This window comes from Barbus barbus, assembly GCF_936440315.1.
Source record: "Barbus barbus genome assembly, chromosome: 41".
Lineage (NCBI taxonomy): Eukaryota > Metazoa > Chordata > Actinopteri > Cypriniformes > Cyprinidae > Barbus > Barbus barbus.
Window position 1 is genome coordinate 16913702 of NC_136719.1, and position 25917 is coordinate 16939618.

General features: G+C 41.8%; 1 protein-coding gene across 8 annotated transcripts in view; it reads left to right on the top strand.

Annotated features, from left to right (window-relative positions):
- The window catches only part of LOC306860540 (E3 ubiquitin-protein ligase HUWE1-like), a 64078-nt gene that overhangs the window by 37035 nt on the left and 1126 nt on the right, over window positions 1-25917 (top strand). For 6 of the 8 annotated variants that reach the window (XM_079402269.1, XM_079402272.1, XM_079402273.1 and 3 more), the window contains 32 exons: window positions 948-1078; window positions 1169-1244; window positions 1331-1429; window positions 7151-7278; window positions 7361-7520; window positions 7653-7881; window positions 8141-8319; window positions 8392-8481; window positions 8589-8749; window positions 11327-11372; window positions 12111-12467; window positions 12770-12980; window positions 13574-13698; window positions 13782-14005; window positions 14097-14491; window positions 14694-15336; window positions 15875-16559; window positions 16900-16994; window positions 17109-17265; window positions 19071-19203; window positions 19924-20129; window positions 20283-20542; window positions 21877-21979; window positions 22257-22406; window positions 22497-22742; window positions 22866-22983; window positions 23592-23732; window positions 23860-24147; window positions 24228-24333; window positions 24432-24549; window positions 24641-24822; window positions 25578-25768. In XM_079402269.1, coding sequence (XP_079258395.1) covers window positions 948-1078; window positions 1169-1244; window positions 1331-1429; window positions 7151-7278; window positions 7361-7520; window positions 7653-7881; window positions 8141-8319; window positions 8392-8481; window positions 8589-8749; window positions 11327-11372; window positions 12111-12467; window positions 12770-12980; window positions 13574-13698; window positions 13782-14005; window positions 14097-14491; window positions 14694-15336; window positions 15875-16559; window positions 16900-16994; window positions 17109-17265; window positions 19071-19203; window positions 19924-20129; window positions 20283-20542; window positions 21877-21979; window positions 22257-22406; window positions 22497-22742; window positions 22866-22983; window positions 23592-23732; window positions 23860-24147; window positions 24228-24333; window positions 24432-24549; window positions 24641-24822; window positions 25578-25768 — 6433 coding nt within the window. The remainder of the gene's footprint in view (window positions 1-947; window positions 1079-1168; window positions 1245-1330; window positions 1430-7150; window positions 7279-7360; window positions 7521-7652; window positions 7882-8140; window positions 8320-8391; window positions 8482-8588; window positions 8750-11326; window positions 11373-12110; window positions 12468-12769; window positions 12981-13573; window positions 13699-13781; window positions 14006-14096; window positions 14492-14693; window positions 15337-15874; window positions 16560-16899; window positions 16995-17108; window positions 17266-19070; window positions 19204-19923; window positions 20130-20282; window positions 20543-21876; window positions 21980-22256; window positions 22407-22496; window positions 22743-22865; window positions 22984-23591; window positions 23733-23859; window positions 24148-24227; window positions 24334-24431; window positions 24550-24640; window positions 24823-25577; window positions 25769-25917) is intronic. The other 2 variants (XM_079402275.1, XM_079402274.1) reach the window with 2 other exon arrangements.

The window sequence follows — 25917 nt, forward strand, 5'->3', positions numbered from 1 at the left end:
TTTCCTTCGGTTTTAAATAGCTTGTAAAAGCTCTGTGCGCGTTTTACTTTCACTTTAAAATTAGCGGCAATTCGGCATCAAGCAGTTGTTTTTTTAGTTTATTTGAGTTTTCCCACTTTCCTTTGCTTAATTAGCTTGTAAAAGCACAGTGCACATTTTACTTTCAATTTTAAATTAGCAGCAATTCGGCATCAATTGCTTATTCAATTCAAGCAACAACAACAAAATAGCTACAAAAGCTACAAAATAGCTTTTATGAACAAAACAAATAAAAATACACCATGCTATATGCCTAATATAAAATAACACAACTTACAAATTTTAAATAGGTGTACAAAACTGAAAACAATTATAAAACACAGAATTTTTATTAGCAAAACGATTACGAAAGTTTGGAGTCACGGACTGCATACACCTTGATGTAAAATAATGGGGAAAAAACAGTTTAAATAAAATAAAAATCTGTGGATCCAAATAAATGAGAAACGAATGTTAAAAAAAAAAAAAAATCCAATATCACCTTAGATAAATAGCAGATCAACAGGCTTTTCAAAATCCAAAATATTTTTAAAACATGCGCTTTTACATTTGGTTTTTAAACTCTTCTGCCATTGTCTTGTCTCTCACCTCACTCTTCTTGTCAGTCAGCTCTATTCACTCTCCTCACATGATAAATGAAATCTGATCTGTGATGCGTGACTGTCGTTCGTTCGGTGTGCTGCATTGAGCAGCCCCGTTCAGTTTTAGTTGTAGTGTCGGTTCTCTAACTGAACTAAATTATTTTTAATACTATTAAAAAAAATCTAAATAACGGTGAGGGACGGTGCCGTGGTGGGCAAGTGACCGGCTGAACACCGGTATCACCGCCAACACCGTACCTATACTAGGCTTGCTGCGATAGACGGTGTCCTTACTGAGTGTTGTTTTACATTTGATGTTGTGTACAGGGGAGGCAGAACCAGCAGAGAATCGTGACCGTGGTCAAGCCACAGATGCCGACCTGATGGATGGAGAAACCGAGGGTGACACCGTGGTCATTGCTGGACAGCCTGAGGTGCTAAGCACTCAGGCCATGCAGGTTAGAAGCACAGCAGTTTGTGGAACTGTTCCCTGTTGATGAATATCCTCCTCCAGCTGAACAATGTTTGTTATTCATGTATTCTTGTAGGTGGAGAATGAGTTGGTGGATTTGATCGATGAACTTTTAGAAAGAGATGCAGGAACTGTTAATAGCACCATCATTGGTGAGTGATTTATTTGATTTCTGGCCAAATATGGAAGCGATACAGAGTTGGATTTTGTGTTTTTGAATTGGTTTTATGTTAATTAGTGGGTCGCTCTGGAGAGGACGAGTCTCAAGAGGACGTGCTGATGGATGAAGCTCCTTCCAATATGAGTCAGGCCTCCACTCTCCAAGCCAACAGAGAGGGTAGGATGTGAATCTCTTACACATTCACTTTTGGAACTTATGATGACAGTGATCCATAAATGCTATAGCAGGGGTTGGCAACCTACAGCACACGTGCCAACAGTGGCACGCAGAGGGATAATCGCAGGCATGCGAGCAATAGGGAAAACTGCATACTGACGTACATTTTGATGTAATAACTTCTCATAGTCACACAGCCTGTTGGAGCTATAAATAATATTAAAGTGTGAGAATTAACTTGAACTAGTCTACGGATGCGCGTGACTGCTGCACATACTAGGTGCTTCAGATCAAATCCTCAGTGGTCTTGAGAGCGCTCGTCAATATCAAAATGACTGAGATGGCCAATCAAATCAAAGTAGACGGGGTTTACTGTTCACAGAAGCAGAAGTAGAGTGCGACGCGTCAGTTTAACGTTGAAAGAGAGCGAGGTAAGATGAAGCTGCAAATCATTTAATATTAGTCAACTGTAGGGCTGCCACTAAAGACTATATTTCGATTAATCTATCCACTTATTTATCGATTAATCTAAACGCTAGTTACGTATGTAACTGGTTCTGTGAATTCCGGATGACCGCCAGAGGCAGTGTTAAGCACTAGTGGATAATCGCTGCGCCAGCTAGATAGGTTGAGAAAAAATAACAAATTCACGTCATGACGTCGACCGAGATGCGAGGATATAAACCACAGCGGCTCGATACCCAGCCTCGAATGCTTTCTCGTGCATTCCAAATGACGAGGAACTCTGGCGGTCATCTGGAATTCACAGAACCACAGTTACATACGTAACTAGCATTCTGTTTCATTCCTCCTGACCGCCAGAGGAATGAGGAATGCCACCAACCTGCAAACATCAGGGATCTTCCAGAAGGACTGCAGAACTCACATCATGGGAAGCAGCCACGTTCACCTTGTAGAACCATGCAAAGGTACATGGAGAGGACCAGGTCGCAGCTGCACAGACTGCTGCTAAGGAAACTCCCCGTAAGGTGGCCCAAGATGAAGAGACAGCTCAAGTAGAGTGACAAGTAACACCCACTGGTAAAAGCTGATTAGAATTACTATATGCTAGCTTTATCACCTCAACAATCCAATGTGACAATCTTTGCTTAGACAGGGGGGCGCCCTTGCGTACCTCACCATAACAGACAAATAACTGATCCGTCTGTCTAAAAGGAGCAGTAGACTTAACATAGCATCTCAAAGCCCTTACAGGACAGAAAAGATGAGACCTCCCCCCATCTTCATCGGAAGGAGAAAGAGGTTGAAAAGCAGTCAAATGGATAGACTGATTCACAAATTGTGACGACAAGACCTTAGGGAGAAAGGCTGGATTAGGCCGAAGAATGACCCCAGAATCCTCTGGTAACCAGCGTAAGCACGGTGCACTCACTGACAGGGCATGAAGCTCGCAAACGCGTTTAGCAGAAGCAATGGCTAACAGGAAAGATACCTTCAAGGACAACCACTTCATATCCACAACATCCAATGGTTCAAATTGCGGTGTGCAAAGAAATTCTAGAACAAGTGGCAAGTCCCAAACGGGAAAGGGAGTAGAACGAACAGGTTTTAAACGTCTCGCTTCCTTCAGAAAACTACATACAAGGTTGTGAGATCCCAAGGATGCACTATCAACCGGAGCATGGTAAGCAGATATGGCAGCAACATAAACCCTTAAAGTAGAAGCCGCCTTGTTGTCATCTAACAGATGCTGCAAAAAACTCAACACTTTCGGAACAGTACAATGCATTGGGTCAAATCCTTGATCCCCACACCAAGAGGAGAAAATCCTCCACCGAGCAGCGTAAAACTGTCGTGTTGAAGGAGCCCTAGCTTTACCAATAGTGTCCAGTACTGCCGGCTCACAATCAGTTAACTGAGAAGTGGATCCACTGACCAAACCCAAAGCTGAAGATGAGCTGAATCTTGGTGCCAAACACGACCATTCTGCTGAGAAAGGAGGTCCCGTCTGATGGGAAGCTGCCACGGTTCGCCCTGTAACAGGCTCAGAAGAAGAGGAACCTAAAACCACCCTGTCCTGCAATCCACCAATCCCCCTCTGGTTCCATGTTGCCCCCCATCCTGTTAGTGAAGCATCGGTTGTGATCACTTCTCGACGAGAAGGCACCACCCCTAGTGGAACTCCAGCCCTCGGAAACGTTACCCGTTTCCAGGGTTTCAGTGCTCGGACACAGGCAGGAGTGACAACAATCATGTGATAACGATGTCTCGTTGAGTTTAGCCCTAGGCTGTTGTTCCACCTCTGAAGGGGCCTGAGGTGTAGCAACCCTAAGGGAATCTCAGATGTGGCAGCAGCCAACATCCCCGTTAGTTGTAGAAGGACACCATAAGGTATCCTTGCGCCCATGCGGAAACGAGTCAGTAACTGAAGAATACTGTCTGTCCGAGTGTGAGACAGTGTAGCAGACACTGTGACAGAATTGAGCGTTATTCCTATGAAGGTTATGGTCTGCTCTGGAACCAGATGACTTTGTGTCGTTCACAGTAAGGCCCAGCTTCTGTATATGCTCCAGAACAATCTTTGTGTCGCATAGAGCATGCACTCTTGTTGGGGCGCAGAGAAGCCAATCGTCTAAATAGGGCAGAATCCTCATGCCCTTGGACCAAAGAGGAGACAGGGCTGCACTCATGCATCTCGTAAAAACACGAGGAGCCAGAGAAAGCCCGAATGGCAGGACTCTGAACTGATAGACCTGACCCTGAAAGCTGAATCTTAGGAATTTCCTGTGGTGGAGAGCAATGGGAACATAGAAGTAAGCATCCCTTAAGTCTACACTCACAAACCAGTCTACTTTCATCACAGATCGAAGAACGTCCACTGTGCGCAACTTCCGAAAAGGAAGACGCTTCAGGAACACTGAACACTGCTGTAAATCACTCTCGTTCACTGAAGCAGTTTTAGTAGGCGCGGTTGGTACCGGGGGTTGTAACGACAGGAGAAGGCGTTTCATCTCTGCCTTCTCAGAAAATTCGCTATCGAAGACTGTTGCTTCTCTTTCTTCAGTCTTTGGTAAAGATTTCTTCTTGGTCGGTGGAGCACCAGCAGCCGCTGATATGCGACGTTTTTGAGCGCGTCGTGGCGCTATACACGGTTGTGCAAGGCTAGCAGACGAGTTAGGATCTAGCTCTGCAAGACGCAGCTGTCTTTCTGACAGTGGCAGCATGGCACAATACAAACACGGATCAGTCAACGCCTCTTTCAGATGCTGAATCCCTAAACATGACTGGCAGAGATCGTGTCCGTCATCGGGAAGAAGCGTGTTCGGGCACAGTTTACAACTCGGTGAAGAAACGGAGAAATGAGAGCTGTGATCCATGACTCCGTCAAACACGTCCTCGGTAGCACCGTAGGAACACAAACTGCGATAGCGCGCACAAAAGAAAAAACAGGCGCTGATAAATGTTCGGATAGAACCAGAAGATTTAAGTGAGAGAATCACATGTGGATTATCAAAGCAGCCTTCGGATAGCACCGCAGGGCATACGAGAGCTTGCACGACGGTAAGCGGTGAAATCAATGATAAATAGGTTAGCGGGGAACGCTACCTCTGTGCGGTCGAAACCAGCTACCGGATAGCACCGTGAAGCACAGGGTTTCGCCGACACAATGATTAAATGCAAAAATGTGTACTCCTGTAATGAAGACGACAATCCAAAAAAGAAAACATCCGTATTGATGATAGTGCAGAGTGTGCTGTCACAGCTTGGGAGGGCTAATCCTCGCGACTCAGGTAAGCTGCACAGGACAACGCTAAACCAACGACCTATCATAAGCGAGAAAGCGAAAAAGGCTGGGTATCGAGCTGCTGTGGTTTATATCCTCGCATCTCGGTCGACGTGATGACGTGACTTATTTTTTCTCAACCTATCTAGCTGGTGCAGCGATTATCCACTAGTGCTTAGCACCGCCTCTGGCGGTCAGGAGGAATGAAACAGAACGATTAATTTCCCACCAAAATTTTTTAAAATGTTACTTAAGAATATTTTATTAAACCTAATTAAATCAATTTCTATGAAATCCTTTTTTTTTTAAAGCAAAAGAAAAGTGCAACAGAGCAAGAAGCAAGTGTCCATCTCAGTCCAAATCACTGAAATCAAAGTTCAGTAATAGTGTAAGAATGACAACATTTATATTATTTACAAGTGGATCCTTTTATTTTAACGGTTACTGTGCGCTCTTGAAGAGAGTTTGACTGTAGTAACCGAACGTGACACGCAGTATGAACGCAGAATGGAGGATGACAGACAGTTGCAGCGGAGAGAAGAGTTTGCATGAATTTAATTTAACGATTTAAATATTCATCTGTACCTCAGATTAAACTATGGAACAGCATCAGAACACTTGAAATATAGTGCACGAAAACTTCATTGTGCTTTATAATGTTTTTGTGCCTTTCGTGGGGCTCAAGAATAATACAATAGTATACACACAATATCGGATTTGGATCGGTCTCGTCTGACCGATACCCGATCCACAGAAAATGACCGTATCGGAGCCGATACCGATCCTGAGTATCGGATCAATGCATCCCTAATTTGTATAGCGCTTTTAACCATGCAAATTGTCAAAGCAGCTTTACATCAGCTTGATATTAAGCTGGGTGGCTTTACATCAGCTTTACAGTATTTAGACAGGGAAATAGTTTGTCGGCTCATCTAGTTGTCCTGGTATCTCCGCTGACGTTCAGCGCTGTAGATGTCATCTCTAGGTGCTGATCCACCATCTGATCTGGATACGGACTGAATCCAGGTGGCTGCAGTGACCATCTGATCGGATACAGTTTGGATCTGGGTGGCTACGGTGACCTTGGAATAAGAAAGAAACGGACTAATATTACCGTAGATGCCATTCTTCTAACAAGTACATTGGGTGTTTTGGGACGTGTTCCCAGTTCCGGTTGACCTAATTAATGCAGCCTAACAATCCTTTAACGGATTTGAATTATAGAAATGCGATAGTGTATTATGTGTAAGCCAGGTTAAAGAGATGGGTCTTTAATCTAGATTTGAACTGACAGAGTGTGTCTGCTTCCTGAACAGTGTTAGGCTTTACCCCCTCGTTGCTGAGAAGTATAATGTAGCGATTCAGTATCGGTTAATAAAAGTTGCGTGGTAGCACTGACAAGAAGTTTTATGAGCTTCTGAATGTTACTTTTTGCACAGAGTGATCTCTGATTTGTGTGTGCGCGCACGCATCAATTAAAGCAGCGCATTAATATAGAACGGTGAATACACTGAACAGTTTTAATGCATTGGCCTTGTCTCACACACACACACACACTGTATATCTGTTTTTCAAGAAACTTTTGAAAAGTTTAAAAAGCAATTTATGAAAAAATCTTAAACTATTTGCATGAAAATCAAATATTGTTTACCGTATCATTTAAAAATGTTGATGTACTGTATAAATACAGAATGCATATTCTGTATTTATCCGGAGGGTGGTATTGGCACAGTGGTTAACCAGAAAAATTAAAAATGGCGCGTCATGTCGAAAAGGTGCCAACCCCTGTGCTATAGCCTGCTCATTTGGCCTTATAGAAAGGGGGCCCACCCTCTGAATTTTTATTGACTCCGTCTGAAACTTATGTTATGTTTCACATTTATATTATGTTATGTTGCACACTGGGAATTTTTCTTTATACTCCTCAAATTTGTCTTGGGGAAGATCTTGTCATTTTGTTCTCTTTACTGATGTAGACTCTATGAACATCCTTGAGCCAGAAGATGAGGAGCACACACAGGAGGAAGACTCCAGTGGCAGTAACGAGGATGAGGATAGTCAAGATGAGGAGGAAGAGGAGGAGGAAGAAGAGGAGGAGGATCAGGTAATAGTTATTTAAAAAGCAAAGTCAGAAAACACCCTAGGGAAGAGTGATCTCTTTTTCTCATTTTGTTATGTGTTCTCAGGATGATGAGGAGGGAGATGAGGATGATGATGATGAAGGTTCCGAAATGGAACTGGATGAAGACTTTCCTGATATCAATGCTGCTCCACACATTCGTTTCGAGAGATTTGACCGAGACGATGACCTCATCATTGAGTTTGATAACATGTTCTCCACATCTGGTAAGATCTTTCAGCTACTATACATTTATTCCCTTTTTAGTCAAAGTAGTTCGAGTTAAACGACCATAAGAATCTTCTTTTTTTTTTCGATCACGTGTCACGTCTATTCTATCTGTCTTTTGTGCACTTTAGCTGACATCCCTCCCTCACCAGGAAATATCCCCAGCTCCCACCCTCTGATGGTGCGTCACGCGGACCATGGCTCACTGACTCTGGGGGGATCAGGCACCAGCAGCAGATTGGCTCAGGGCATGGGACGCAGCCAACGCTCTCTCCGCCAGCTCACGGCCAACACAGGTCACACGGTCCATGTACATTACCCTGGTAATCGGCAGCCCAACCCTCCTCTCATCTTGCAGAGGTGAGTCCTTTGAACTTTTTTGCCTTTCTTTTATTAAGATATGAAATTACACACTTTACAGTGGTGCAGAAATTTGCACATTTTATCTATAAAGTTGATTGTTCCTTTTTACCCTTTTTAAAATCACAGCTTTCATTGCTGCTCTTGGTTTCCTGTAGTTCCAACATGGCAAACATCATAAATGAGACTCATTTGCAATTCTGTTTGTTGCCACTGCAGCTTCAAATTCCTTTTTTTGTATTTTTTGTATGTGTCTCAGATTATTGGGCCCCAGTGCTGCAGCTGATATCTTGCAGCTGTCAAGCTCTCTGCCTCTGCAGTCTCGTGGTCGTGCACGTTTACTGGTGGGTAACGAGGACGTGCATATTATTGCCCGTTCGGACGATGAGCTACTGGATGACTTCTTCCATGAGCAGAGTAGCACTGGAGGACAAGCTGGTGAGTCTCCCACAGACAAGCCGCTTTAAAATTAACGATTACAGATGCACCTGCTAAACCCTTGTTCTACAGGCACACTTTCAAGCATTCCGACCGCCTTAACCAGATGGACGGATGAGTGTAAAGTCCTGGATGCCGAGAGCATGCATGACTGTGTGGCAGGTGAGACCATCTTAAAATGAATATATTACCATCTGTTGTTTATGCGCTGCTGGAAGAACTGCTAAACAGGTTTGTCTCTAATGTCAAGTTTGTGCTTGGTCTCTCAGTGGTGAAGGTCCCCATACTGCAGCACCTGGAGAGCTTGCGTGATGAGGAGCTGGAGGAGCGCAGGGAGAAGAGGAGGAGACAGTTGGCAGAGGAAGAGGAGACAGCCAAACAGAATGAGAGTTCTGCAGCTGGAGAGGAGACCCGGGAACAGAGCCTACAGGTGAAAGAGAATGGAATGTGAATGAATAAAGTTAGAAAATACGTTTGAAGCATTAAATTGTATTGTAGTCTACAGGCTGTATTGGAGACAGGTGCTTCGGTAACACTTTCTATGAAGCCCATATTTATAGTACATTATAAGGGTATTCTTAAGGCATTATAATGAATGCATAATGCATTATTAAAAAGCTTCTAATATGTTATCATCTTATGAATATTCATAAGAAGAGTTTTAGTTTATTATAAAATTTACTTATTTGTGGTTAGTTTTTAAGAGTATGATGATTTATAACACACAGTGAACACGTTACATGCACTTAAGTTACAATGGGTTATATTTCTCGTAGTTATAATGTATTATAAGTCTCATATCTTGCCATCTTTCTTATGCTACTTTACTTAAAGCAATCGAAAACCACTTATAAGTATAATTATAATTAGGGATGCACGATATGGAAATTTTTAACCGGTCCTTCTCATGGCCGATACCGATAAGTTCATACTTTTATATTATAATTTTCATATAATCTGCAGTTTGTGCACCCAGGAGAATACAAAATTTAAGATTCACTGATTAAACTGATATTTTAGTAGCTCTGGCCTAACTGTAGCAAACATCAGTCCTGACTCTTGTTTTTTATTTTTTGTGTAAAGCACCACACTTTGTAACAGAAATGGTTTAACAGAATTATGACAGAACTATGGTTTATCTGCAATTAACAACTCATTAACTACAAATTTATATTCAAATATTTCATGCATAAAGAAAGGCATCTATTCAACGTTTTTAGTGCACGAGGATGAGAAAGTGATATAGTCTTTAAGCAGTGTTGGGAGTAAGGCGTTACAAAAGTAATGCATTACAGTTACGTATTACTTTTTGCTGTAACGCAGTAGTGTAAGGCATTACTAATCAATTTTCAGTAATATTTACTCGGTACATGTTCAGTAGCGCTTGCATTACAACAAACTTTTAGCCCCCTATTATTATTATTATTTTAAATTTAATTTAAAGTCGGGCTCCTACTTTTTTATGTCCCTAGGGCCGGGCTTCGGGCCCATTTTAACGTCATAGTTCAGAGGCAGGCCGGTCCTCTGGCCTGTTTTAGGCTTCTCCTTATCTTTATATTTTAGACATCCATCAATTATTGATGAAAAAATTGCCGCGCCAGTGGAAACAACACGAGTCCGTGCTGCCGCGACTGTCAAGAGCGACTCGACGGTGTTTAGTGTCCTGCAGCAGCAGCGAGCCATCAGCAGCAGATGAAGAGTTCTGCTTCAAATACACGCAATAAAGCAAAAGCCCCAGCAAAAGTAATTACCATGAATGTGTCTGCGGGAAATAGTAAGGATTCGCCATCTCCTCGTTAGACGCGCCTTTAGAGAGAAGTGAATCTTCATGGATAACGATTGTATTAAATAGTTTTTGTTTTTATTTAGTTAAGTAGCAATTTAAAGCTTTCTTTAGATATATTTATCATGTCTGTAAGGCATGTATTTCGGTTCATTTTTGTGAACGAACGACAGTCGCGCATCACAGATCAGATTTCATTTATCACCTGAGGAGAGTGAGTCGAGCTGACTGACAAGTGAGGTGAAAAAGACAAGACTATGACAGAAGAGTTTCAAAACCAAATGTAAAAGCGCCTGTTTTAAAAATATTTTGGGATTTTGAAAAGCCTGTTGACCTGCCATTTATCTAAGGTGATATTGGAAGGTCTTTTTTTTTTAACATTCGTTTCTCATTTAGCCTATTTGGTTCCACAGTATTTGCTGATTTTTATTTTATTTAAACTGATATTTTTCCCATTATTTTACATCAATGTGTATGCAGTCTTTCCATCTCACTAATAAACGTTCTACGTTTTATAATTATTTGTTCCTCAGTCTTTACTGATTTTCAGTTTTGTATAGGCCTACCATGCATATTTAAAATGTATAAGTTATCTGTTATTTTATATTAGGCATATAGCATGGTGCATTTTTATTCGTTTTGTTAATAAAAGTTAGATATATGTTCTATGTTGTAATTGATGCCGAATTGCCGTTAATTTAAAAGTGAAAATAAAACGCACACAGAGCTTACAAGCTATTTAAAACTGAAGGAAAGCGAGGAAAAGAGAGAAGACTCAAATTACGTATCAGATTTAATTAATTTATCGGAGCAATAAAAATGACGTAATTTTCTCTCATATCGGTCAATAATTTATCGGTCCGATAAATATCGTGCATCCCTAATTATTATCAGTGTTGAATAAAGTTGCTTAATATCTATGTGAAAACTGAGATGCATGTTTTAAGGATTCCTATAAAAACATTTAAAATGTGCTGTTTAGTTTTTTTTTTATTTAATGTAAAGCAGCTGTTACTATGCTAACGCAAAAAAAAATTATTTCATTTATGAATTCGTTTGATTTGCTATATAATGTGATAAAAATATTGTGATTCATAAGATTGAATTCAATCAGTACTGATTCATGGCAGTACCTTGGGTATTAGCTTGGACACAGGTCACATCCCTAATTGAATGTGAATTTCGCTGTAAGGGGGGATGAATTGTTGCTTTTATTTGCCACAGGGCTCTGGGCTTGGAACAGTCAATGGAGCTGGAGGGAATGCTGCAGGTAAGAGCATTGCATGTTTGTATTTTTACCGAATTGAATGTTAGTGTTTTTGTGCATTTTTTTTTTTTTTTTTGCTGTTTTATTGAGCACAAAAAAAATACAAATCAGTCTTTTGTTTCTAAAATGTAAATATTTAATCACATTTAATTGTGAAGAACCAGGGTTCTGGATGAGCTCTTCTGCGGGCTGTGGGATGAGGTAGTAGTTTGTATAGTTTTAGGATCACACCAGATCTGGGAGATAACTATACAGTCTACTGTCTTTCTCACGGTAACAGCTTCAACAGCTGGATGATCTTCCTGCCCATCTCCAACACTGCGGTAATGCTGCTAGGCAACAATCAAATGCTCAATCAATTGTTTCTAGGCAACTGCTCAATTATTTATAGGTTTATATCTACATGAATTGTGTTCACCACATTACTATCAGTATGAGCACATCTACATTTTTATTTTTTTCCTTTGGCTGTCAAAGTTTTGAATGTTATCGCCTTTAGTTGAATGAGGCTACAGTGGCTGTGTTGTGGTGAGGTAGTAAGTTGTGTTGTTGTTGGGGATCAGTATAGTGTGGCCCTCGAAGGAGATAACTATACAATTTACTGCCTTCCTCACTGCAGACCCTCAGTCACATTGCCTGCCTTTTCATTACCTTCTACAACTGAGCTACAGTGTCATTTATCATGTTTATCTTAACTTATGTCCACAATACTCATTTCTTCTCATTCTGTTATCTGGTCAGAAGGAGAACAGGCCCAGAGTGGAGTGTCGTCCTGCCTGGACCCTCCTCGCACCTCTGAGGGTTTCCTCACAGCGCCGCCATCAGGAGAAGTCACCCCAACCACCCCTGCCCCACACGAGCAAGCCCTCGTGTCTCTGGAAACAGCCATCAGTCAGCAGGTGCACCAGCCAATCACGGAGCTGCTGCTGGCTGACTCCAATCCTGACTCTCACGGAGCCTTGGCAGGGGCTGGGCTTCCCCAGCTCTCAGCACCTGATAGGCTGAATTGTGAGGCAGAAGCATCTCAGATGGAGATGTCACCTGCACCCACTATTGGTGAGAGAGGAGGAGGAGGAGCATTGGATGCAGTCAGGGAAGGTAGATTAACTTTGAATCCTGTAAAATTAGATTTTACGCACTGTGGTTCAGCGGAGTGACATTCACATCACAGTGAATTCTTCTCCTTATTCTACTTAAAAATACCACGGATAAATGATCTGTGAAGAGGCTGAGCCTTTATGAAAATTGTTGTATAATCCCACTGCATTCTACATGCAACTACTGCATGTACTTTCCCCTGCCTTTTGCATTGTGTATGTTGAATTGTCTACATGAGTTGAGTTTGAACATGAGTTGAGTTTTTATATATTTTTTTTTCTCCCCTGCTGTCTCTGTCTCAGCTTCTCTTAGTCCAGATATAGCTGAAAGTTCAGAGCCTGTGCCAGTGGGTGTGTCTCAGCTTGAGGGTTCACCCATGGATACAAGCAGTCCAGCCTCAGGAACGCAAGAAGAGCCAGCTGCTAGCTCTGCTCCACCCAATCACATGTCTCAGGAGCTGTCAGGAAGTGGTGACAGTGGCCTCACAGACAGGCAAACAGATGCAGAAACAGGGTATTTGGACCACAGTACTTCATAAACAAATAGTTCAGTAGGGACCGGCTATTATTGCGTTCTTGTTTTTGTTTTATAACAAGTGTCTTTATTATCTTCACTAATACTATTATGTATTATAAATAAATAAAATATTAATAACAATAACAATAGTATTGATAAAATATTACAAAAATTTTAGTTAATATTAATAATAATAATAATAATTGTATTAAAATTACTGTTAATCTAGAAAATAGTGGCTGGTATAATGCTGATATAATATTTAGAAATAAGATGTTTGCACAAAATTGGTTTAAAATTCACAAATAATATTTGAAAACAATGCACATCTGTTGGCAAGGTAGTAAGATTTAGAGCTAACAAAATGCCTGAAGGTCTGTTAAGTAATTTATTGGCCGATGATGGTCTCAAATGGATAAATATTGCTTAAATTATCTACCTGTCACTTGTTAGAAGCTTTCTTCCATTTGCATTTAAAAGTAAATTTGCTCTTTAATTTTAGTAAACAAGGGACCACACATCTATCAAAAAGAATGATATACTTGGTTTTGTATGACTATTGAATTCTTACCATATTATCTTTATTTCAGCTCAACTTCTGTTTCATCTCCTGGTGAAACCATGCCTCGGAGTGACAGTGCAGATAGCCAATCGCAGGCAATCCAGGAGGAGCCCCTCCCATCCACCAGCAATGAAGAGGATGACCCTCTGGCAGGTTGGTTTTTCAGCTTAGATTGTTGGATATAGCCATGAGCCATTCCTCAACTTTGTATCACATTTTTTGTCACTTCTTTGCAGGCATCAGTCTGCCAGAAGGTGTGGACCCATCTTTCTTGGCAGCGCTACCTGAAGACATCCGTCGGGAGGTGCTGCAGAACCAGCTGGGAATCAGACCTCCTTCTCGGCCTCCTGTCTCCTCAACGTTGGCAACGTCAGCTAGCACTGTGCTGGGAGGAGGGCCAGGTGTTACTGAGGTCAGCCCAGAATTCCTAGCTGCTCTCCCACCGGCAATTCAGGAAGAGGTATGAGTAACTATTGCAGAGATATTTTAAATAACTTGTCTGAACAGGAAAAAGGCTTCCAAATTTGATGAATATTTTCTTATGCTATCAGGTCTTGGCCCAGCAACGAGCAGAGCAGCAGCGTCGAGATTTATCCCAGCAACCCCCACAGGGCGATCAACCTCTGGACCCTGTCACGTTCATCCAGACCCTGCCCTCTGAGTTGCGGCGATCCGTTCTGGAGGACATGGAGGATAGCGTGCTGGCGGTCATGCCCCCAGATATTGCAGCAGAAGCTGCAGCACTGCGGAGGGAACAGGAGGCCAGGCAGAGACAGCTGATGCATGAGAGGTTGTTTGGTCACAGTTCTTCCTCAGCCCTGTCTGCCATCCTACGCTCGCCTGCCTTCACAAGCCGCCTCGGTGGCAACCGTGGGGTACAATACACTCGATTGGCTGTGCAAAGAGGAGGAACATTTCAAATGGGAGGGAGTGCCAATCACAGCCGGTGAGTGTGATGATAAACAGTGCTTGATAAATACCAATAATAATACCAATATTAATAATGTCTGTGCTTTACCAGCTGCTTTTTTTCCTTTAAATAAAAGGGACTTTTTTTTTTTTTATTTCAGTGTGAGTGAAATGCGCTGTATTTATGAACAAGTACATTTAGTATCTCTAATTCATTTTTTGTTTGTTTTTGAATATAGGCCCTCTAGCTCTAACGTCGATTCTCTTCTGCGTCTGCGGGGGCGTCTCCTGTTGGACCATGAGGCCTTGTCCTGCCTTCTAGTGCTGCTTTTTGTGGACGAGCCCAAGCTCAATACCAGCCGCCTTCACCGAGTGCTGCGTAACTTGTGCTACCACTCTCAGACACGTGGCTGGGTCATCCGCAGCCTCTTGTCTATCCTTCAGCGTAGCAGCGAGAGCGAGCTCTGTCTGGAGACTGCACGCATGGAGGAGTCCCGTGGCAAGCGCTCACTAGGCCAGGGCTCATCCAGTGGAGGAAAGGGTTCCTCTTCATCATCGTCCTCCTCGTCATCTTCCTCTCTGGAGCTGTTGAACAGAGTGGAGTCGCGTAGTTCTAGTCAGCTCTCCTGGCTGTCTGTTTCAATGGATGCAGCCTTGGGATGCAGGACCAACATCTTTCAGATCCAGCGGGCGTCAGGCAGAAAACACGTGGAGAAGCATTCAGCAGGAGGGGGCATGAGCTCGGGAGGGCTCGGAGGTGGAGTTTCAGGAATGGGAGTAGCATGTGCAGGGGGAGGAGGTGGATCAACTGTTCACATCCACCCACAGGCTGCTCCAGTTGTATGTCGACATGTACTGGATACCCTCATCCAACTGGCCAAGGTACTTGAGCACCTATAGCCAAAGGGCACTCATCATTAGGCATTAGGCATGTGTGACATATCAAATTTATACAAATTCAGATTATATGGTATCGAATTAAAGGGATAGTTCACCTAAAAATGAAAATTCTGTCATTAATTATTCACACTCGTGTCGTTCCAAACCCGTAAGACATTTGTTCATCTTCGGAACACAAATTATGATATTTTTAAATCCGAGAGGGTCCTACCACAATCAAGGTTTTCTTTTGCGCACAAAGTATTCTCGTAGCTTTGTAAAATTACAGTTTAACCCTGGAATTACAGGGTTTGGAACGACATGAGTAATTAATGGCACAACTTCCATTTTTGGGTGAACTATCCCTTGAAGTAACAAATGAGTTTCATAATTTTTTTTTCCATGACAAAAAAAACTTCAAACATTTAAATGCTATAAAGTAATACTAAAAATTTACTAATTATACAGATGAAAGTGCAAAGCAGTAAAGAACATTTTATTGTTTTTAAGTTTTTGTTTCTCTCGCTCTTATTTCTTCTAGGTATTTCCCAGTCACTTTACTCAGCAGCGCTGTAAAGATCCCCTGTCATTGTCCTCATCAGAGTTGGACACTCGTCTTTGTGCCAGCTCAGCACCGACTCCCAGTGGAAGCTGTCGGTCAGGTGGCACCAGCCAGAGCAACTCCTCAGCTACCCTGAGTAATCCCACCTCTACCCACAATTCCCTGAGCGCCTGCACAGTTACACCACAGTCCCTGGGTATCTCCACTGATTTCTGGGATCTCCTGGTCAAGCTGGACAACATGAATGTGAGCCGCAAAGGCAAGGCCTCCATGAAGACTGTGCCTCTAGGGGGTGCTGGTGAAACAGAGGGGGCTCTGTTGAGCCTTGAGGCATCTCCACTGGGCCAGCTGATGAACATGCTCTCCCACCCAGTGATCCGCCGTAGTTCCCTTCTTACTGAGAAACTGCTCCGTCTGCTCTCTTTGATCTCCATCGCTCTGCCTGACAACAAGGCCACGGAGGTTCCAGCCAGCCACCCAGTGCCTCAGGCCCCATCTGCCACACCCTCTGCACCTGCCACTCAAACCACAGCAGGGTCAGGGACCATCTCAGTAGTGGCAGGTACGGGCACCACGCAGGGCTCAGTGGCCCTGACGCCCTCTCAACCAGCTACCACGGTATCTGTTGCTACAAGCAGCACCACCACCTCCAGCAGTATTGCTGGTGAGTCTCTTTTAGAGCATTTGAAAACTGTTTAAAACATTGATTAATACAAGCTGATTTATGTTGTTATAACGGTCTCCACTGATATAAAATTCTAATTATAAAATGGATAGTTCTGGTTCTTGAATAAGATTGGCTGAGCCAAATTTGAAGCCGTTTTAAAATAATCTGTAAACTAGGGCTGCTTGATTTAAAAACATAATCACAATTATTTGTCAGTATTGCAGTCATGATTACTTAACACTATTAGGAGTGGGTAATATGTATAATGCTGGTGATTGACCAGACAATTGTGTTTGTGATTTTGGCAGTAAAATATTTAAATGTTATCTCATTTTAGCTGGAAAACAGAAGCCAGCAGTGAGCAGCACAGACATTGAAACCAAACTGGCCTCTACTGGACTAACAGAGAAACAGCTGCAGCTCTCTGTGGAGGTATTTAATAATTGTGCACGCACATATGTCGCCTCATGTCTGGTTCTCCTAACCCTGGGCTCTTTTGACCCAGCTCAGCAGGTGGATTAGTTACCTCCTGTGGTTTGTGTCCAGGTGCTGACATCCCACTCGTGTTCAGAGGAAGGTCTGGAGGACGCGGCCAACATCCTGCTGCAGCTGTCCAGAGGGGACGCACTGACCCGAGACACTGTATTGAGACTTCTACTCAGCGGGGCACGTCAGCTCGGATACACACTCTGTAAACAAATCGGTCAGTACTACATTACTACCCTGTTTTTGGTAGTATGGTCACTCATTATGGCAGGATTAGGTGCTGAATAGTGAATACAGGTGCTGGTCATAAAATTAGAATATCATGAAAAAGTTGATTTATTTCAGCAATACCATTCAAAAAGTGAAACTTGTGTATTAGATTCATTCTTTACACACAGACTGATATATTTCAAATGTTTATTTCCTTTCATTTTGATGATTATAACTGACAACAAATGAAAGTCCCAAATTCAGTATCTCAGAAAATTAGAATATCAATTAAGACCAATGCAAAAAAAATTATTTTTAGAAATGTTGGCCAACTGAAAAGTATGAGCATGTACAGCACTCAATATTTAGTTGGGGCTCCTTTGGCCTGGATTACTGCAGCAATGCGGCGTGGCATGGAGTCGATCAGTCTGTGGCACCTCTCAGGTGTTATGAGAGCCCATGTTGCTCTGATAGTGGCCTTCAGCTCTTCTGTATTGTTGGGTCTGGCGTATTGCATCTTCCTCTTCACAATACCCCATAGGTTTTCTATGGGGTTAAGGTCAGGCGAGTTTGCTGGCCAATCAAGAACAGGGATACCATGGTCCTTAAACCAGGTACTGGTAGCTTTGGCAGTGTGTGCAGGTGCCAAGTCCTGTTGGAAAAGGAAATCTGCATCTCCATAAAGTTGGTCAGCAGCAGGAAGCATGAAGTGCTCTAAAACTTCCTGGTAGACGGCTGCGTTGACCTTGGACCTCAGAAAACATAATAGACCAACACCAGCAGATGACATGGCACCCCAAACCATCAATGACTGTGGAAACTTTACACTGGACCTCAAGCAACGTGGATTATGTGCCTCTTCTCTCTTCCTCCAGACTCTGGGACCTTGATTTCCAAAGGAAATGCAAAATTTACTTTCATCAGAGAACATAACTTTGGACCACTCAGCAGCAGTCCAGTCCTTTTTGTCTTTAGCCCAGGCAAGACGCTTCTAACGCTGTCTCTTGTTCAAGAGTGGCTTGACACAAAGAATGCGACAGCTGAAACCCATGTCTTGCATACGTCTGTGCGTGGTGGTTCTTGAAGCACTGACTCCAGCTGCAGTCCACTCTTTGTGAATCTCCCCCACATTTTTGAATGGGTTTTGTTTCACAATCCTCTCCAGGGTGCGGTTATCCCTATTGTTTGTACAATTTTTTTTTTTTTTTCCGCATCTTGTCCTTCCCTTCGCCTCTCTGTTAATGTGCTTGGACACAGAGCTCTGTGAACAGTCAGCCTCTTTAGCAATGACATTTTGTGTCTTGCCCTCCTTGTGCAAGGTGTCAATGGTCGTCTTTTGGACAACTGTCAAGTCAGCAGTCTTCCCCATGATTGTGTAGCCTACAGAACTAGACTGAGAGACCATTTAAAGGCTTTTGCAGGTGGTTTGAGTTAATTAGCTGATTAGAGTGTGGCACCAGGTGTCTTCAATATTGAACATTTTCACAATATTCAAATTTTCTGAGATACTGAATTTAGGACTTTCGTTAGTTGTCAGTTATAATCATCAAAATTAAAGGAAATAAACATTTGAAATATATCAGTCTGTGTGTAATGAATGAATCTAATATACGAGTTTCACTTTTTGAATGGTGTTACTGAAATAAAATCAACTTTTTCATGATATTCTAATTTTATGACCAGCACCTGTATATGGCAAGGCATATGCTGATGTACTTGTGATTGTGTTATCACCTTCATGAAGGTTTGTGAATAACCTGTTTTGAAGTTGTGAAATATAATCTCTCTCTTTTGCTTCTGGTCTGTATTTAGGCACTTTACTGGCTGAGTTAAGGGAGTATAACCTGGAGCAGCAGAGAAGAGCACGTGCTGATGCTCAGTCTCCTGAAGCTTCTCATGAGGACCCATCCATCACCACACGCCTAAAGGGCAAGATGACCAGCAGGTGAGGACAAACTTTCAAACTATGTTACCATTTGGGGTCGGTTAGAATTTATTTATTTTTTATTTATTTTTTTGGAAAGTATATTAAGACTATTATCTATTATTATAAACTTAGAAAATATAAGACTTTATTTGATTTAAAAATCATTAATACTGTGAATTATTATTATTATTATTATTATTACAATTTAAAATAACTGTTCATAATAAAAACAATTTTTTTTAATGTAATTTATTTCTGGCAAAACTAAATTCTCAGCAGCAATTTCACTAGTCTTCAGTCCTCCTGAAATCATTCTAATATGCTGATTTGGTGTTTAAGAAACATTTCTTATGATCAGTGCTGAAAACAGTTGTGCTGCTTAATATTTGTGAAAATGTATACTTTTTTTTTTAGGATTTCTTGATGAATAGAAAGTTTGAAATAGAAATGTTTTGTAACATTATAAATGTCTTTACTGTCACTTTTGATGAGTTTTTGTCTTTGCTAAATAAGTCTTAATTTCTTTCAAAAAAGAAAAAAAACAATGTGACCTTAAACTGTTGAATGATGGCCTCTAAATATAAACTGGTTCAAATCCTATTTGATGTGGTTAATGTTGATAAAAGCTTTTGCTAATAAGTGAATCTATATTTGCTGCAGACTTTTTCAGAACTTTATCTCCCATCTCCATAAAAGGGTTCTTTACAATAACAGTACTTGTTTTTAAATGAATTACAGATTTGACGGGTCAGAGAGTGTGGTGATTGTGGCTGCTCAGAAGCGCACGTTAGGTGGTCGTGAGCTGCAGCTGCCCTGCATGAGCTCACTCACATCCAAGACCTCCACACAGAAGTTTTTCCTGCGTGTGCTACAGGTCATCATCCAGCTTCGAGAAGACACACGGCGTGCTAACAAGAAAGCTAAGCAGACAGGTGGAAGACTGAGTAAGTCGCTCTCTTTTAACACAGTGGCGTCCTCTAATCTTTTAAGAACATTTCCACGCTTCATATTGAAGCATTCAGTTGAGTCTCTTCTCCCGCTGAGCGATATAGACAGCTTCACAGGTCTCTCTAGATTTATTCTCCATTTGTCTCCAGGTTCGACCAGTCTGGGCTCGGCCAGCAGTATCCAGGCTGCGGTCCGTCAGCTAGAGGCTGAAGCAGACGCCATCATTCAGATGGTGAGAGAGGGGCAGAGGGCACGCCGTCTACAGCAGGCCCCCCCACCCTCTTCATCTGCATCCTCTTCCGCTGCTGCTGCTGCGTCTGCTGCTGTGGCTGTGGCTGTGGCTGGATCGTCTGCCCCCAGTACCTCTGCAACCAACAACCCCCCCGCTGGCACAGCCAGCGCAGCCACGGTTAGCATGGGCCGCACTGACAGCAGGCAGACTGCTACTGACTGTACTCACCCTCACACACACCTATGTTGTTCATAATATCCTGAGTATTTCTTAATGATGCTATCTGACTTATCACTTATTACTGACTTATTTATCTTAGTAATGTTACAATCCATTTTATTTTCAAGGACATATTTCACCGTATTCCATATAGGGCAGGGCGAATGAGCTAAAAATGTTTCTCAGTTATTCAACAATATTTATTTAGGCCTGTCTCTATTGTAGATGCATATTTAAGTATCTCAGATTCATAATGTTTAATATAAGAAGTAAAATACAGTAAAAAATTAGTTGTTGTTTTTTACTGCATTTACATTTATGTATTTAGCAGACAATATCCGTAGTATACAATGCCGGGTTTATTAGAGAACTAAATCAGAAAGCAGGCGAGAGAAAAGAAATCTAGAGTTTTTTTTTTTTCCAGAAATGAACAATTTATGTAAAGTATTGATATAGTAATCATTTAACAATAAATTAGGTAAACTGCAATATTTACCTTTTTTCGAGACTTTCCAGCTCTCGTTTTTGTTTAAACTTGACAGTGTATTATAATCTTTCATGTTTTCATACTCTTTTAGAAAACCTTAAAAATTCCTATTAAACTGACTTTGAACTCATGATGCTTAGTTTTATATCACCCAACAAAATCATTGCAAAATATAACAATTATTTTTTATATTGCCAAGCCCTGATTAAACATCAAATATCTTGATACAAGTTAATAGTCGCTTGCAGTTCAAATTAAAACTATGCGTCCTCTGAAAGATCACCTCAGCTCTATTTATCGAACACCCGGTCACTATTTTAAAAGTTACTAAACTTACACTGAACTCACAATTTTTTTGCAGTGACAAACCAAGTAATTCTGTCATAAGACCTACCAGTGACTCTTTTCTAAACCCCAAATCTCTGTTCCACTTCTCTACTACTCTGCCTTCCACTGCATTGTGCTGCATTTAATGCACAAAGTCTGTATGATGCAGTGTTTGAGATATTTGAATGTTGCATGCATCCAGCTTTGTGATTCTCCCTCGTCTCTGGCTTTGTCTCTTTTTGTGTAGTTTGATTTTTGGCTGGCTGGCAATGCTTTTTTGCTTAAGCTCCATCCCAACCCCCTCTTTCTCGACAATGTCTGAATGTTTTGATGCATGATATTGAGTCTCAAGCACTGCTTCTGGTTTCAGTCTGTGATTACCCTCATTTCATCTTTTTTCCTACATTACACACTGTCTCTTCTCTGTCGGGGGGAATTGTATTGAATCTCACCCTGTTCCTTGGTTCCCCTGGTTCAGTCGGAGGTGCACTCTGTTGCCGAGCCCCCAGCGGCTCAAAGAGATGATTCGCCCATGGATGTTGACCAGCCCTCACCCCTAGAGCAGGACCAGGCAGCATTAGGTGAGGTCCTGTGGAACAATAGATGTGACATGATGGCTTAAGAACATCAGTGGCTGGAATTATAGCATTGAAATCACTACTTCTTTTTAAAAACGTGACTGCTTTAATTAATTGTAGCACTGCAAGTTATCTACCAGTTATTTTATCTTAAAGTAATTTGTGAAAATGGATGAAAATGTGCTTATCTGGTGCTGCATTGATGTAACTCGAGAAAAATCGTGTTCTGAAATGACTGGTTTATATAGAATGCATGTTAAAATATGGTTTGTGTGTGTAGGTGAAGAGAGCAGCAATCAGCCGGAACAAGAGGAGCGTTTGCCTGACCTGCCACTGTTGAGTGAGCAGCTGTTGCTGGATGAGCTATGGGATATGCTAGGGGAGTGTCTGAAAGAGCTTGAGGAGTCTCATGACCAACATGCAGTTTTAGGTATATTTGTTTGTTTGTTTGTTTATTTTTGAATGATTTTAGAAATAAGGGAATCATCTTGTGCTAAAAATTCTCTTTGTTCTGCTGTAGTGCTGCAACCTGCAGTGGAGGCCTTTTTCCTGGTGCATGCCACTGAGCGGGAAAGCAAACCTCCGGTTCGAGACACTCGAGAGAGCCAGCTGTCACACATCAAGGACGAGCCACCCCCCCTGTCCCCCGCGCCACTTACCCCCGCCACCCCCTCCTCTCTGGACCCCTTCTTTTCCAGGGAGCCCTCCTCTATGCACATCTCCTCCAACCTGCCTCCAGACACACAGAAGTTCCTGCGTTTCGCAGGTGAGTCAATCAAACACAAGCTGTCCTGTGGTCCCTTATGGAGGTTCACACAGTGTAGAGAAACACATGATGAATACTGATAAAGGCTGTCCTCGATATGAACTCCCTCTCTGTCTTAAACAGAGACCCACCGCACAGTGCTGAATCAGATCCTGCGACAGTCCACCACTCATCTGGCAGATGGGCCATTCGCTGTTTTAGTTGACTACATCCGCATCTTGGACTTTGATGTCAAGCGCAAGTAAGATACTGCCATTTTATTAGCCAAATTCATGAGGAAAAATTTGTATTTAAAATATTATAATGTATTAAGTGTTTTAAGAATCCGTTAGCGGGAAATGGACGTTTTTAAAATTTCAGTACTGACTGGTACTGAAGTCAGTACATTTGACTATGCTATTGTATGACAAAACATTACATGAAGAAAAAAAGTAAAGATTTGTAATCTTATTAATATAATGCAAACAACACAATTGCGATTTACTTTTTGTACTACCTTGATTCTTGCTGTAATACTAATTATAAATTAGTGTGTTAAAGTAGTGAATGTCTAATAAGAATCATTATGGAGAATGAGAATTACAAAAACTCGGAAGTAAAACATCTGTAATGTAGGAATTAGAATTTGTGGAAAATGTGCTTTGTCAATATATCTAAACAGACTTTTTGTTTATGCAAAATATACTTATTACTTATACTTATTATTTTTACGATTTTGGGGGTGAAATAAAACTCATGTTTTTTAATTTATTACTTAGTATTTTTGGGGGGTTCTCCTCCTTATTTGGGTTTCTACTTTTTTTTTTTTTCTCTGGGTTAAGTCTTTTATCTAATAAGTCTATCTCTTAGGTATTTCCGTCAGGAGTTGGAGCGTCTGGATGAGGGCCTGAGGAAAGAGGATATGGCCGTCCATGTGAGGAGAGACCATGTCTTTGAAGATTCTTACAGAGAACTGCACCGCAAGAGCCCAGAGGACATGAAGAACAGACTGTAAATCTCTCACGCTTTCTCACTCTGCCACTCTATCTCACGCAAAAGTGCCTAGTATTTTACGGATAACTGTAAGCAGCAAGAGCAGGGCAGTTTAGTTTCATTCTTATGGTTTCTTTCTCTACAGGTATATAGTCTTTGAAGGAGAGGAGGGTCAGGATGCAGGTGGGCTGTTAAGGGAATGGTACATGATCATCTCCAGAGAAATGTTCAACCCTATGTATGCCCTGTTCCGCACTTCTCCTGGCGACCGGGTCACCTACACCATCAACCCCTCTTCCCACTGCAACCCCAACCATCTCAGCTACTTCAAGTTTGTGGGACGTGTGGTGGCTAAAGCAGTCTATGACAACAGGCTATTAGAGTGTTACTTCACACGTAGCTTCTACAAGCACATCCTGGGCAAGAGCGTCAGGTACCAGCAAGAATCTGCCAGGTTTAGGTCTTATCTCAACGATCTTTGTTAAACAAGCTGAATTTTTTTGTGGTTCATAGGTATACAGACATGGAAAGCGAAGACTATCCCTTCTTCCAGGGTCTTGTCTACTTGTTGGAGAACGATGTGTCCACTCTGGGCTACGAGCTGACATTCAGCACAGAGGTGTGGGCTTCGTTTTGAGACCAAGCACACTACCTTATTTCTGTCATTTTTAGGTATGGAGAAATAGGCATGATAATCACCACCTCATATCTTCACAGGTCCAAGAGTTTGGCGTGTGTGAAGTGAGAGATCTGAAGGCCAATGGTGCCAACATCATTGTTACAGAGGAGAATAAGAAAGAATATGTGCATCTGGTCTGCCAGATGAAGATGACAGGTGAGCATGCACTCTAATAAACATCACTTCTAGTGAGGAACGGGGAGGTTCAGGAGTCTTATCAGGGAGCTGAAACATCTGTGTTTCTCAGGTGCAATCCGTAAGCAGCTGGCTGCCTTCTTAGAGGGCTTCTATGAGATCATCCCCAAGAGACTGATCTCCATCTTCACTGAGCAAGAGCTGGAGCTGCTCATCTCCGGCCTGCCCACCATCGACATTGACGACCTCAAGGCCAATACAGAATACCACAAATATCAGTCCAGTTCTATTCAGGTTTGTACACGAGGACAAAAGGTCAACATGAAATGTCTATTTATTATTGTTTTATGACTGATGTCTTCATCTCTGCACATCATTCTGAAGTTTTCCTTAATCTTTGATCAAAATGTCATTTACTGCTGTCACACAGCCAAGGAAAGGATCATAACCAATAGAGTGCTGCAGGGATGATGTATTTTTGCAGGCAAGCCTGGAATTTAGCGTCACCCTGGTTCTCAATAGAATTTTTCCATTTGGCATTTGGATTATTGAAGAAAAGAAGCTCTGTGACCAATATGTTCTTAGGTTTCCGACTACTATTTAAATCTTTATGTAATAGCAGATTAGATGAATTTTCCTGTTTGAGGTGATGTTTAATGTCCCCTATAAACTCTGTAGTCCCATTTTGTAACTTGTTAGCAACCACCTATTTCAAGACAAGTCAAAGTGGGATAATGTATTATGTTGTAGAATAAAACATGATATCTTGAACTTGTTAACCACAGACCTTATTTCAGGCATTTCACCAAAAACCCATTGACTTTGAAGCTGTGGAATCAGAAATGCAGAAATCCTGACTCATTTCTGTGTTTTAGGACTTAATCCTACAGCACGCTGTAATTTTATAACCAGCAAGTTATTTTCCTGCTATGTTTTGTACTTTTTTTTTTTTTTTTTTTTTTTTTGTCTTAATAGCCCATTGAAGCATTTACTTCTCCAGATGTATTCTCTACCTGGTTTAAATTTTCTGTCCTGCTTACTCTCCACAGATCCAGTGGTTCTGGCGTGCATTACGATCCTTTGACCAGGCTGACCGGGCTAAATTCCTGCAGTTTGTTACAGGCACATCTAAAGTGCCACTTCAGGGCTTTGCTGCACTGGAGGGAATGAATGGCATCCAGAAGTTCCAGATCCACAGAGACGACCGCTCCACTGACCGCCTGCCCTCTGCGCACACTTGGTAAATGAGCCCTGATGCCCCAAAGCACACAACACAAATGTTTCCACACAATGTATTCAGAAATTCCATAATACATGTAATAAAGCAGCTCTAAAATCTACGTGCTAGATTGCATGGCAATTGTGGTCTTATGCACAAACAAAAATGTT